The sequence below is a fragment of the Paraphaeosphaeria sporulosa genome (assembly GCF_001642045.1).
Source record: "Paraphaeosphaeria sporulosa strain AP3s5-JAC2a unplaced genomic scaffold CC84scaffold_5, whole genome shotgun sequence".
In the NCBI taxonomy this organism is placed as follows: Eukaryota; Fungi; Ascomycota; class Dothideomycetes; order Pleosporales; family Didymosphaeriaceae; genus Paraphaeosphaeria; species Paraphaeosphaeria sporulosa.
This window is the reverse complement of record NW_017253364.1, coordinates 584817-597907: the sequence shown is the minus strand read 5'-3', so window position 1 is coordinate 597907 and position 13091 is coordinate 584817. Positions and strand designations below refer to the sequence as shown.

General features: G+C 54.7%; 5 protein-coding genes across 5 annotated transcripts; 3 read left to right on the top strand and 2 right to left on the bottom strand.

Moving 5' to 3' along the window:
* Positions 1-822: 822 nt before the first annotated feature.
* On the bottom strand, positions 823-1745 carry CC84DRAFT_1164068 (uncharacterized protein). Its single transcript, XM_018178401.1, has one exon. The coding sequence runs from the start codon at positions 1675-1677 to the stop codon at positions 916-918; it is 762 nt and encodes a 253-aa protein (XP_018035935.1). The 5' UTR covers positions 1678-1745; the 3' UTR covers positions 823-915.
* A 2802-nt stretch (positions 1746-4547) lies between these two features.
* On the bottom strand, positions 4548-5588 carry CC84DRAFT_1175723 (uncharacterized protein; the record flags this gene model as incomplete). Its single annotated transcript, XM_018180171.1, has 2 exons — positions 4548-5117; positions 5151-5588. The coding sequence occupies 2 exons, from the start codon at positions 5586-5588 to the stop codon at positions 4548-4550; spliced, it is 1008 nt and encodes a 335-aa protein (XP_018035934.1).
* A 693-nt stretch (positions 5589-6281) lies between these two features.
* CC84DRAFT_1091074 (glycogen synthase kinase-like protein-3 beta) lies at positions 6282-7805 on the top strand (the record flags this gene model as incomplete). Its single annotated transcript, XM_018174386.1, has 7 exons — positions 6282-6327; positions 6389-6561; positions 6621-6704; positions 6760-7114; positions 7164-7357; positions 7411-7615; positions 7666-7805. The coding sequence occupies 7 exons, from the start codon at positions 6282-6284 to the stop codon at positions 7803-7805; spliced, it is 1197 nt and encodes a 398-aa protein (XP_018035933.1).
* A 125-nt stretch (positions 7806-7930) lies between these two features.
* On the top strand, positions 7931-8563 carry CC84DRAFT_729541 (uncharacterized protein). Its single transcript, XM_018187195.1, has one exon. The coding sequence runs from the start codon at positions 8056-8058 to the stop codon at positions 8500-8502; it is 447 nt and encodes a 148-aa protein (XP_018035932.1). The 5' UTR covers positions 7931-8055; the 3' UTR covers positions 8503-8563.
* A 1291-nt stretch (positions 8564-9854) lies between these two features.
* Positions 9855-13086, top strand: CC84DRAFT_1118850 (uncharacterized protein). The gene is made up of 5 exons (XM_018175534.1): positions 9855-10153; positions 10209-10461; positions 10510-10777; positions 10823-11906; positions 11954-13086. Exons 1-5 carry the CDS (start codon positions 10072-10074, stop codon positions 12829-12831), a joined length of 2565 nt encoding a protein of 854 aa, XP_018035931.1. The 5' UTR covers positions 9855-10071; the 3' UTR covers positions 12832-13086.
* The last annotated feature ends 5 nt before the right edge of the window (positions 13087-13091 follow it).

Here is a 13091-nt window from a genome sequence, read left to right as displayed (position 1 = left end):
CGGTCCACAGAGCCAGCACAACGAGACTGATCGTGACCTGCAGTGCAAGTCTCAAGCGTGCTGGCTGTGCAGAGAGGGGTACATGAGCTGAAATCCCGCAACGATTGCAGAGAGATGTTTCCGGGTGGTCGGTTTGGGCTGCGTGTAAAGGCTCGTACTTGGGATCGACTTCATATGTGCGCTGTGCTCGCATTGGCAGGAGTTTGTGGATGGACTCCATGGTTGGGATCATCTGAATCAATAATCAGAACTGGCCCGAGGATATGTAGTACAAGAACCGAGCAGTTCCAGACATGTCTATTCAGAGCCTTAATAAGTTAGCGCAGCCAGCAACACTATGATCGTCATCGGGGCTTCTGTCAGCGAGTTCATAAGTTCTTTGTCAATGCGGGGTTTGTTTGTTGAAGCTAACTTCGATTTGACTCGAAGGTAAGCTGTGTTAGGGGTGTTCAAGCTCCGGGTTAACTGGTGGTGCAAGACATTGGATCACGTGACTCCCCTTCCATCTTCGCTGGAGACGAGGATGTCCAAAGTCTTTCCCTTCTTGTGACCTTGAATCCTCCGGGGACGATGGGATATATATCATGACTAGCCGAAGAAGTCACGCCTATCATGAATTAGTGAAGAACCTTCGCTAACGCGCATCTCTTCGTGGCTGTCCACAACGCTCAGTGGTTCGTGTTGCAGACAAGCTCCACTACAACTGACGGTGAATATTTCCCTTCATTTCCAAGGTCTATTCCGCTTTCGGTTGCGAATCCTAGGGCATTGAGCTACTCTTGAGCGACGGGACTGCGTATGTCTATTTTATCCCATCTAAACATCTATAGTCTAGCTATCATAGCTTCAAAGTCAGTTTTTCCTAGCAGAGAGATCTTCATGTAGAGATAATGATGCATAGCTTACCCCTCTATATCAGATCAACGCCTGCACAAAACCTTGCCCAGCGCTCTCCCCACCACTCCTCAAGTGTCTTCTCGTAAACTCGATAATCTTTGCCACGTCCTCTGCTCCTTTGGGAATATCGTGTCCCCCAGCATGTACAATACGCTCACTCCTCTTACACACCCTTAGTAAAGCCTCGCTGCGTTCGCTGCGCACAAGCGGGTCCTGTTCCCCCAGCACGTGCAGCATGGGCACATCGATACCTGGCTCATACAAGCCATCATACTGCGAATACCGCGCGCGAAAGCCCGAGAAGATAACACTAGCCAGCGGAGTCGCAATACCCGTGCCGGTCGCCTCCAGATGCTTCCTCAGCGGATGTCCTGCGTGCTTACTCTGCAACAGCGCACATAGCATCCCCGCCAAACAAGCACCCTGACTGAATCCCCAAACCGCATGCACCGGCCCCCTCTCCTCAACGTACGCACCCAAATACTCAAGCGACTCCTCCAGCCCGATGAACCCCCCGCCCGTCTTAGACTTCCACTCGCCGTCCCGCGCAAACCACCACGCCCGGTGCCCCGAATCTGACGCCGACATGACGATGTCAGACCAGGCCTGGTTGGCGGGCTTGCTCATGTCCATTTGCTCGGCGATATCGACCCGGTGCGGGCCCTCCGGGAACAGAAAGTCGTAGTCTGGCAGCTGCGAGGTGAGGCGGCGGAGCTGGTGGGCGTGCACGGCGCCATTTGAGGTGAAGCCATGGAGGCAGAGTATGCGTAGCTTGGCCATTGGAGCAGTGCGCATGAGGGGAGTACAAAGCTTTGTGGGCGCGATGACATAGCGGATTTGTTGTATGCCTAGGACCGTATAGTAAGTAAGCGTGGGATGAGCCGAGGTCTGGGACGGAGCGCCAAGACCGTGCGTCGTGACGGTAGGGGCAAGAGGAGCATTTGTAGCACCGATAATAGATTAAGTATTCTGAAAACACAGTTTATTTCCTATCGTTACACGAGACTATCGACAATGTCAGCGAGTAGAACTGCTATTCAAAGGTGGTGGACATGCACACGACACCTGTATCATCCAAAAAGGAAGAAGAAATGTCAAGAAAGATAACATCTCTTCACATAATCTCGCACCCTACTCTGCGTTCAATTTGCCGCATCTCTTGCTCTTCTATCACGCTAGCACTTACAAACGTGTTCATGTCGGACCTCAACATCATCCCACGTCGTCTTCCTCTCACACATGCGAATTGCTGCAAAATCGAGCCCAGAGAGCTTTGCATGTTGAACACACAGGCAATGATTCCCCATAAGATATTTATTAGCCTTAAATCAAGGCGTTTGTACCGCGTGCGCGTCTCCCACACGCGTCGTCTCCACTGCAGAAATTGCGTTCTGCTACCACGAACACGGCCGGCCTTACCTATTACTGCAGCCAACCTCAAAGGGGAGGATGGTAGTCTCGCAACACTGACATTGCGACCGACACTCTGAAATGGACGGAACGCCACTGATTGTGGGTGGCCTTGCTTGTTGTCTGCCTTGTCGCTGTGGTTGCATGAAAGGTGGGCAATCAAGGTGAAACAGTATAGTATGCGTTATCAGGAATAGATTGAATGATGGACTCGAGAATACTCGCAGGCTGCACACTGTTTGATGAGCCGTATTAGTGACCCGATACCGCACTATCGAAGTCAAGTCGAGCTGACGTCAGTACTTTGAAGTTGAAGTGGAAATGCGGTATCCCAGAGAGAAGCTATACGGTGATCAGTACCCGCAAATAAACGGTACCGTCTCCCCAGGAAAGATGAGGCAGGTGATGGTGACCGCAAGACACCTTGTGTATACCGCAGTCTGCTTGCCACATATCTTTCTATCAGAAGCAGCGCATTGAAGAACCATGTGAACGTTCTAAAATCGGTAGCCTGCCCTGTGTAAGCCTGGGAGTGTAAACTTGAATGAAGCCGAGCGCATTCAACCAAGGTGAATACTATCAAGAGCGGATAACAGTGGCCTGCGTCGCTCAAACTTCCCTCTTAGTCACAGTATTTCGAAGATACGGCTAGTAAGACATTTATGATGGACGCGAGTTCCGACCCCAACATCCTTCTCAGCCCACACTTTACCACGCCGACTCGGCGCGGCCCGGCCCAATAGCCCGCCACCACGTTGGTTTGCAGCCACCAGTCGCGGTATTTTACATCCACCTCGTGATGGCCCGCATTCTTCGTTAATGCTGGCTATGCAGTGTGATGGGAAGCCTCATGCGCGCCTTCGAGCTTTTCGATGTAAATATCAACCTGCAATGTGGATAGGTCCGCCGGGGATCATAAGCCTAGGCAAGCAAATCAAGCAAGGAAAAAAGCCTGAGATGCACGGAGTGATGCAGGGTTCTGCTATTGCTTCCAAATATGTCTGAGGCTTTGCTCGTGGAATGTGTTAATGCGGGAAGTGAGACTGTTGAGTACAAGGCTCGGTGCTTTTTAGGTTGATGATTGGTGAGGCTGAGTAGCTGAGGGAAGGACGATACTGCCGATGGATGCAGGAGGCGTAGCGCGAGGTCACGTTTCATTGATAGGGTTCTTCAACGTCAGTCCTGGGTATGACAAAGAAGAAACACCGAATCGAAGCAAGTCGTGCCGAAATTATTTCGAAATTGCCGAGGGAGAGTAGACGATGTCGATTTGTTCTTGCTCCTTATATCGAATCGATAGTGGTGAGCGTAATGTGGTTTGAGGATAAAATTTTCGTCGTACAAGGTGTGCTTCACCATCAGTTGAAGGATCGTATAAGTACTAATGCACAGCTGCACGCCTAGGGTCGTACCAGTAAAGTGTAGGCGGAAGGCGCTCGCCTCGATTGGGAAAACAATGCTGGAACTATTGGCATACGCATTAGAGAGACTCGTGAAAAAAAAAAAAAAACTCCTCAATCGCAGCGACAGAGACGCAATAATGTCCCTTTGTGGAAATTGAGCTTGGGAGCACCAATCCGCCGATCTCCGCGAGGCCTGGCTAAGATTGAGTAAGATAGGGTCCTGCGATGTAGTGACCCGTCTGACGATTCTGTGGATAGGCGTAACCATGTCCCGGCCGATGTCGGTAGTCGAATGCGGGTGGCTGAGGCGTGTTGCATCCGTTCCTCGTCTCTCTCTATCCGCATGTGGAGGCTTCATGGTGACAGGATACGTAGGCCCGATATTAGATGACGGAGCGTGCTGAATGGTCAGTAGGAACTTCTTGAGGATCCAATGGTTGTCGGAGATGTTCTGCGATTTTCACGGACGTCTCGATGGACAAGTCCTGTGGTACATGATGCAGTGTTCATCATGCATGCTTGGCCAGCCTCATGCGCCTGAGAGTTTTGGTGTAACCGGCGAGCTGTGATAGGTAAGAACAGGGCTGAGCAATGTTGATTTGGCGATTGGCTAGGGCGAGTTGTTGGAGTGCATGCTGGGGAGTAATGCAGGACCATGCCATTCGATGGCGTGCAGTATGCGCTGGGCCAATTCGCCTGGTGTCTCTCATCACGATGCAAATCGGAGGATTGTCAACGCTGGCAACAGCGATCTTCCAATAGTTTGCTGGAGTTGGCATCGGTGACAACGCGGCTAATCTGCGTTTACCCCTGGCAGATTGCTTGTTCGGCTCCCGTTCACTCGAGGTTCGCCCGACTGTGCTGCACCACAGCTACACGCAATTCGTTAGCGCTGGCGGCCAGGCCCCAATGGCGCAAGCGTCCTGCGGGCTGACGTACGGCGTGTTGAGTGATGGCGCTTGGCCGTTGCGGCCACCGCAATATGGTCTCAGCGAGCGCGACAGCTGGAGCGGTGGAGCCCTCGCCGGAGCTCACGTGCGGCAGCTCGCTTTCACGTGCTGTGCGACGCCATGGCGAGACGAGACGACTGTACGAGAGCGCGCTTGGTGAGGTCGGGGAGTCGGGGAACGGTGTCATGGCGCTGGGACCCTGGGTCGGCTGCTGCACGTTTGGCTCGATCAGTCGACGAGCTGCAGCATCTCCCTCATGGTGCGTAACGCTGGGCCGCCGTGGTTCACTGAGCGGACGGGCCTCTCGGCAATGGCGGCGCCGTTGGACAATGGCTTGTCGCGTACACACGAGGTTGAGAAATTGTGGTGGAGCACGACGAGCAGCCTGGCGGCAGAAGCTAGAGTTGCGGCTCCCAGGGAGTGCCTGGCGGCCGGGCTCCCAGGCCGTTTCGGAGAGCTATGGAGGAGGGGTGCAGCGCAGCCAGCTGACCTGCGGTGGGCCAGTGCAGCGCGCGCGGGACGAGGCGCGTACGTAGCCAGAGCCATGACGAGACGCCCAAATCATCACCAGGTGAAGGCGACGCGGGCGGCGGCCTGGGGTGGTGCAGCAACGCGCCCTGCGGTGCTGCGCATGGCCGGGCAGCAGCCGGCGCGACGACACGGGCAAGGCCAGGGACGAGGCTCGTGGTGCGCGGTGCGGTGATGCTCCTTGCTCGGCGGGTCTGCAGACGCTGGCGGCGGCGAGGCCGCGGGCCTGGCGCTCAGTGTTTGTTGTGCAAGGCCCGCGGGTGCACCGCTGCAGCTTAAGCAGCAGCGACAGCAGCGACAGCAGGCACGGACGCGCTGCGGCGACGAGCCCTGGGGCATGGGCGAGGCGGTTTGCAGCCACGCGCGCTGCGTAGTGGGTCGCTCTGAAAACGAAAGTCATCATGTGCCCATGTGCCAGCCCTGGAGGCCCGTAGGCGGCGGCTTGGAGCTCTTCAAAGAACTGTCGTGAGCCCGCGCTGCAATCTCCTCCCGACGAAGCTGCCCACCGCCCCAACAGCACCGCGCAGCGCCCCATTGCCCATTGCCTGCGCCGCCCGTCCAGCCGCTGCTCCAGTCTCGCCCGCCCGCCTCTGCACCAGACTGCGTCGCCGTCGCTGGGACCATTTGCATCGTCAGCGTACCACTCAGACGGCAGGTCACGAGGGTGCCGTCGCCCGCTCCAGTCGTAGTGCGAGCAAGCGACTGCGACCCCTCTCGCCGACGGCCCACCCTCTCGTCACTACTACTCACCTCCATCCTGCCTACACGCTCCTGCAAATCCCTTCACTCGCGCTGCAGTTCAATTCCTACCTGCCCCCGCTTCACTGCCGTGCTCCTCACGCCGCCACGACTGTGTTGTTCGCGAGCGCCTAAGCCACACGCCCGCCAGTCAACTACTGCACCCAATTTCCTGCCCGCCACACGACAAGACCACCCCAGCTCCACCCTCGCCCTGCCCACAACGGCTTCTCTTCGCACACCCCGCCGCCGCGCCCACCACAACGACCCCGACAGCCGCAGCGAACCCTCCGCTCCATAGCACTCGACCCGCGCGCTTGGCGGAACCGACCCCTCTTTTGCTGCTAGACGTACAATGAGCCAGAACCGGCCATCGGCCTTTTCGTCACTGAGAATGGGAGGTGCGTACCTGCCATCGCCAACCCGCGCGCGTTCCGTGTCACCAATGCTAACCCCCGCCAGAAATCATCCGCGAGAAGGTGCAGGACGGCGTGACGGGCGACTACAAAGACCTCGCATACACGCAGTGCAAAATCGTCGGCAATGGCTCCTTCGGTGTCGTTTTCCAAACCAAGCTGTCTCCCAGCGGAGAGGATGCTGCCATCAAGCGTGTGCTGCAGGACAAGCGCTTCAAGGTGGGTCGCCCATGTGACGTATCCGCTTCCGCCAGCAACCCAGGGCTGACTCGTGCCAGAATCGTGAACTTCAGATCATGCGCATCGTGCGCCACCCCAACATAGTCGAGCTCAAGGCCTTCTTCTACAACAATGGCGACCGCGTACGTGATGCTCACCCCGGCCGTCCCCGTGTCGTTGCTCTGCTGACCGCGATAGCCACAGAAGGACGAGGTCTACCTCAACCTTGTGCTCGAGTATGTGCCAGAGACCGTGTACCGCGCATCACGCTACTTCAACAAGATGAAGACGGTTATGCCGATTCTCGAGACCAAGCTGTACACGTACCAGCTGTTCCGCTCGCTTGCCTACATCCACTCGCAGGGCATTTGCCACAGGGATATCAAGCCGCAGAATCTGTTGCTGGATCCCTCAACAGGCGTGTTGAAGCTCTGCGATTTCGGCAGTGCCAAAATTCTCGTGGAGAATGAGCCCAACGTGTCGTACATCTGCTCGAGGTACTACCGTGCACCCGAGCTCATCTTCGGAGCCACCAATTACACCACCAAGATCGGTACGTCCTCCACGTCACTCGCAGGTGACATGACTGACAGCGGCTATAGATGTGTGGTCAACCGGTTGCGTGATGGCTGAGCTCATGCTTGGGCAACCGCTGTTCCCCGGCGAATCGGGCATTGACCAATTGGTTGAAATCATCAAAGTTCTTGGCACACCCACGCGCGACCAGATCCGCACCATGAACCCGAACTACATGGAGCACAAGTTTCCCCAGATTAAGCCTCATCCATTCAACAAGGTAGGAGCGGACTCTCGTGCGATTTGCTGTTGAGCTGAGGCTGACCCGTGCAGGTGTTCCGGAAAGCTGACCCCAGTGCAATCGACCTCATCTCCAAATTGCTCGAGTATACGCCCACCCAGCGCCTGTCAGCAGTCGATGCAATGGTGCAGCCCTTCTTCGATGAGCTGAGGGACCCGCAGACTCGGCTCCCAGATTCTCGTCACCCCAACGGCGCCACAAGGGATCTGCCTGAGCTGTTCAACTTTACTCTTCACGGTGAGTGTTACCTCGCGCTACGTTTCATGTTCCATTCCTAACGTTCCCAGAACTGTCCATTGCACCCCACCTGAACCAGCAGCTTGTACCCGCGCACATCAAGCCCCGTCTCCAACAGCAAGGCCTGGATTTCGAATCGCCGAACTTCAAGCCTTTGACGAAGGACCAGATGATGGCGCGGCTGGATTAAACCAGTCTCGCCTGCATGCTTTACGACATCATGTTTATTCTGCGGCGTGGCCTCCAGTGTGCTCCGCTCACGAGGACGCCGACGTCCACCTAGGAAGATGTAAACAAACAGAAGTCTCATTTCGGCGTCGGTGTCTTGAGTGGGTACGCCGACTGTACGCCCTTTCCCTGCAATATCTGAGCTCGTCTGAAAATGTTACGAACGCTATTCACATGACTGCGAATGGCACGATTTGCTTTTCTTCTGCAACATGGTCCTTCCCGTCCTGTCAATGCAACTCGCGGGCAGGTTCCCTAGATGCGCAATATCTTTCAGCCTTTATGTTATTTTTCGACACGACGGTCAACGAGCGGACGAAATGCAAGTGCTTTTTGCGGGAAGGGGACGGACACAAAAGTCAGGGACTGGCACGAACATCTTAGGATGGGAATCGGGAACGCTTTGGTTTCTTAGGCTTCGCCCATCAGGTGCGACAGTCTTCCTCCCTTATTTTCTGCATGCGGGTGCTCCTTCTCTTCATTTTTGGTTCTTTCTGCGCATGAGGGTGTGGTCACGGGGATCGGTTCAAACAGGAGGCTTACTTCGTGTATGGTCTGAAATGTTCTGGAGGCGGTGGTGTGGTGTGCGGGTACCTCAGTGTGGACCGCAAGCAGAACGATGGGCGGAGACCTGGCCAGATGCGCGCGGGGATGTCTAAGGCATGGCATGGTGCGGACAGTGGTGTGGGCAGTACCGATCTGGTCACGTCCTATCGTGTCAAAGCAAGACATAGAGTTGATGTGATTCGAGCTTCCGCAAGCTCCGGCGCTATTGCTGGGTCAACAATATGCTATTTCTTCGGCGACCTGGAAGTAGATTCCTTTATTCTCTTTTTCTTCTTCCATCATGCGCTTTTGACGTTGCGGTTTGGTGAAGAGACGGGTGCTATTTGAGCGATACGATACGCTCTTGTACGTTTGAGTTCGAGGATGGCTTCGCGATTGATGAGTGATGACGATTGATTGCGATGGATAATGCATGCATAGCTACGGTTGCGCTGTCAATGGGTCATAGGCCCTCATCCTGTTCGTGCCGCACTCAACCCTGTGCTTGAAAACCGAAGAGTACGACATGCGCACCCGTCGAATGCCATGGCACTGACATCCAGCACCATGTTGATAACAAAGCCGATGCTTCATACTCAGACAGTTTGTCGCTTTGTGTTTGGTACGATCGAGGTGGTGGGTCTTTGAGCGTAAGAAACATCATGATGCGGCGCCATATTGGTGACATGGTCCTCCAGCAGCTTCTTGATTTACTTAGCAGTTGCTATGAGGGTCTACATTCTACCGCAGTATCAGTGCTGTTTTGCGGGTTCTGCGATTACCTAAGGACTTGGTCAGATACTCAGACGGGTCTGCGGGGACTGTCCCGTATCATTTACCTAGGTGAATTCAGCTTGTGGACATGGAGGAGTCTCTCACTGCTGCTGGACTCGCTGCCTCTCACTGTTCGTAACGAGGGCTGCGGTATCTATAAGATGCATTTAGCCTCCTGTACTTCTTTGCTCTCGTCATCGTCTCTCAAACTTGCCATCTACCTGGCGACACTACGGTGGTTTGAATCGCTCGTCTAGTGTTTCGTCACTGAGGCCAGCTATCTACGTACGGTAGCGGACGAGGATTGTGAGGAGCGGTTTGCGGAAGAAGAAAGTACTTCACTCAGCGCAGCTCCCCATCACACTTTTATTGAACCGTTCACGTCCAACTCAACCAACGTCATGGACATCGATATTCCCATGCATGATGGCTTCGACCATGGAGCAAGTGAGCCTAATGATGGCAGTTCTGCGAACCATATGAACAACAACATCCTGGACAGCGAAAGCAGCTTCAGTTTCACAGTGATTGTGCCAACAATCCCAGATGCACTAGCAAACATCCATCCTGATAGGATGGTGTTGATGAAGGGAGCTCCTGCATCACAGGATGCACGTGCCCGCCAAGACACCAGAAGCCATTCCCGCACTAACTCGTTCGAGCACTCGCGCCAGGAAGCTTCGCAACGCGACTTCGAAGCCAGCGACGTTGCGGAACGGTCATCTCCTCGACCCCGTCGTCGACGTTATTGCTCTCGCTCTTACGAACCATCACTGTATCCTGACTACTACACGCCGTACCATTCCCGCCGCGACCGACCGCGCGATCAACCCCACGACTCACGCGTCGCCGAGCTATTCGAGGGCATCACTGTTGAGGAGAGGAACTTGTCTGCGCTTGTGTCGTCAATGGCCGACATGGACGTTGGAAGTGGAGATCGCTATCGTGGAAGCGGGTACCGCGGAGGAGGGAACAAGCGTCGCCGCGATGGTAAGCTGCAAGCTGGCTGACTGTCGCCATGAGCATAGCTAAGGTGATCTTGCAGACGAGGACGACTATCATTATTCTCCAGGAGGCCGTGGCGACCGCCGCGGGCCCCAGCGGCGACGTTACGATGATGCCCCACCGCGCCGCCGATACGAGGAGCCTGCGCATGCGAAACTGCGCCGAACGATTTTGAACATCGCGAGCTCGACCAAGCTGCCGCAGGATGAAGCCATTGAGATCGCAGAATACCTGCGGGACCACTTTGACGAGGAAGATGCCCGCGGCGAATTCTATGACACGCTTCTGCAGCTGTACGTCTGCGCAACACTTCCGCGTTAGGCAGCGCTGACCGAATTTAGCATCGTGGAGCAGCCCTTCAAGATTCCCTTCGTTGCCGCCGTCATTTTCTATGGCAATCAGGCCAAGATCGAGATTGCCTCGGAAGCCATAAAGCTCGTTGGCGATCGGTTACAGGAGACTTTCAATGCCGGACAGTGGAAAGAGTTCAAGCTGTTCCTTCGTTTCTTCGCATGTCTGCAGCCTCTCTTCGAAGAGGACGGCATCTTTGCGCTCCTTGGCCAGTTGTTCGACACGGTCGTGGATCTTCAGAGTGCAAACGAGAACGACGTAGGTTAGCCACCCGCGTTCTGCAACTCTTGCTAATTGGGACAGGTCGTTGGTATTGAGCTTGTGAAGATCATTCTTCTCACAATACCGTATGCTCTGGTTTCGGGGGGCAGTCGCTACCATGAAAAGGCTGGAGAATTGCTGTCAAACACCGGGATTGTGGCCGGAAACATGGTCCCTATGGAGTCTCTAATTCACACATACGACAATGAAAACGAGGATAAAGTCATTGGGTACCACAGCATCATCGGCATTCTTCAGCAACAGTTGACCAAGGAGTCGGAAAACGGATGGGAAATCGCGTGCATCCCCAAGTTTGATGCCGAGGCGCTCCAGAAGAAGCAGTCCGAGGACACTCTGCCTACCGCCCCGCCGACACACGCTTTCCCAACATTCATCATCCCCTCGCCGGTCAACCCTGGTCCTAAACCTCTCTTCCCTGAGGCGTACTTTTCCCTCTTCGCAAACCACGAGAACGGCACCGTGCCCAAGACTGAGGACATTGCTGCGTCTTTGATTCGCGATGCCATCGTCGACACCATCGATCAACTCGACTTCAACCGAGAAGCAGCGGCGAAGTTCCTCATCGAGCTCGACTCATACTGGTCGTTGGACACCTTTGCCAAGCGTGGTACTCCCTTCGATAAGTTCCGGGAGGTAGTTGGTGACAAGGTCATGTACAAGTCCGAGGACATGATTATCGACGCCATCTTCTCGCAGCTATTCAAGCTCCCGACGGCTGACCACAAGCTCGTCTACTACCATTCCCTGATCACCTCTTGCTGCAAGTTAGCACCCCAAGCGATTGCTCCATCACTTGGCCGCGCTATCAGAACCGTCTACCAGAGCCTGCATGTACTGGATCTGGAATTAACATACCGATTCCTGGACTGGTTTACACATCACTTGAGCAACTTTGAGTTCCGCTGGCGATGGGCCGAATGGATCGGGGATCTTGAGCTATCAAACTTGCAGCCCAAGAAAGCCTTCATCATTGCTGCCTTGGATAAAGAGATCCGTCTTTCGTTTGCCAAGCGCATTCGCTCGACTTTGCCCCAGGAGATGAACGAGCTCATTCCGGCACGCCTAGATGAAGACAACAGTCCGGAGTTCAAATATGACAATCCAGGTATGTATTTACATTCTGTTTGTTCACAACCATTCTAATAATCGTAGACGTTCCGTACAGCGCCCAAGCTAAGGAGCTGATCCAGCAACTGAAGAAGAAGGCCCCTGCTGAGGAGGTCCAGAAAACGATTGACCAAATTCACGACCTTGCAACCGAGCAAGGTGTTGCTGATGTTCTCATTCCTTCGACGGACGCATTCGTAACTGCGATCTGCAGACTGGGTGCCAAGTCTCTGGCTCACGTTCTCTCTTGCATCGAGCGCGGCAAGGACCGCCTCATCGAAGTCGCTCAAACTTCCGAGGCCGCTCGCCGTCAAATAGTGGCCAGCGTCTTCGGGTATTGGAAGGACCAGCCTGGCGTTGCTGTGCGCATCATTGACATCCTCCTCAACTACACCATCCTTGCTCCGATGACTGTCATTCAGTGGGTGCTAGGTGAGAACCTTGGTGCTGGAGAAGGCCTCGCAGAGAGCTGGGTGTATGAGATAGTGTCCATCACCATCGCCAAGGTCTCCAGCCGCAACCGCCAGATCGTCAATTCTAGGGTAGTTAAGGGTCTTCCTCAGGATATGATCGATATGGTCGAAGCTACCTTGAGCAAGGACCGCGACGCTGCGCGGGAGCTGTTCAAGTACCTGGAGGATGTTCTGCGTGCTTTCGCACAGGGCTCCACGGATCGCTTGATGGAGAAGGAAATGAACGGGGAGATATCGAAGGAGGATAGTGAGCTTATCAAGGCGTGGGGTAAGCGTTGGCACACCGTGTTCGTGCGCAAATCTGCGGTCGAGGAGTCGGTTGTTGGAGAGCAGGCTGTTGAGGCCCGCATCAAGCTTCTTGCTGCTGAGCCTGACCCGGAGCCGGAAGCTATGGAAACTGAGGTTGCCAACGGTGATGCGACGGAAGATGTTGCGACAAACGGCGATTGATTTGAGGTTGTCTCGCTATCTTCGTAAAGGAGCGAGATTATGCGTCATGCCCGTCCACCCCGACGAGCTTGTCGCATTGAAAATGTGTCTAAGCGAGGACGCTCAGGGGCAAAACCGCGAGATGCGAAGGCCGAGGCTACTGAATTGTATTCACGGAGGCTGAAAGCATCCATTGGTGAATGGCGTCTTTCTTTAAAAACTGCTATTATCAGGCAAATCGCTGTCTGTACAGCCGTGCATTCCATACCTCAAGACATTAA

What these genes read in the sequence shown, in the direction of transcription:
- CC84DRAFT_1164068 (XM_018178401.1), bottom strand. Translation starts at nt 1,677, where the DNA reads ATGGCCAAGCTACGCATACTCTGCCTCCATGGCTTCACCTCAAATGGC.
- CC84DRAFT_729541 (XM_018187195.1), top strand. Translation starts at nt 8,056, where the DNA reads ATGGTCCTTCCCGTCCTGTCAATGCAACTCGCGGGCAGGTTCCCTAGA.
- CC84DRAFT_1118850 (XM_018175534.1), top strand. Translation starts at nt 10,072, where the DNA reads ATGGCCGACATGGACGTTGGAAGTGGAGATCGCTATCGTGGAAGCGGG. An exon ending in GAACAAGCGTCGCCGCGATG is followed by an intron (nt 10,154 to 10,208) that starts GTAAGCTGCAAG and finishes GTGATCTTGCAG; the next exon opens with ACGAGGACGACTATCATTAT. An exon ending in AGAGTGCAAACGAGAACGAC is followed by an intron (nt 10,778 to 10,822) that starts GTAGGTTAGCCA and finishes TAATTGGGACAG; the next exon opens with GTCGTTGGTATTGAGCTTGT.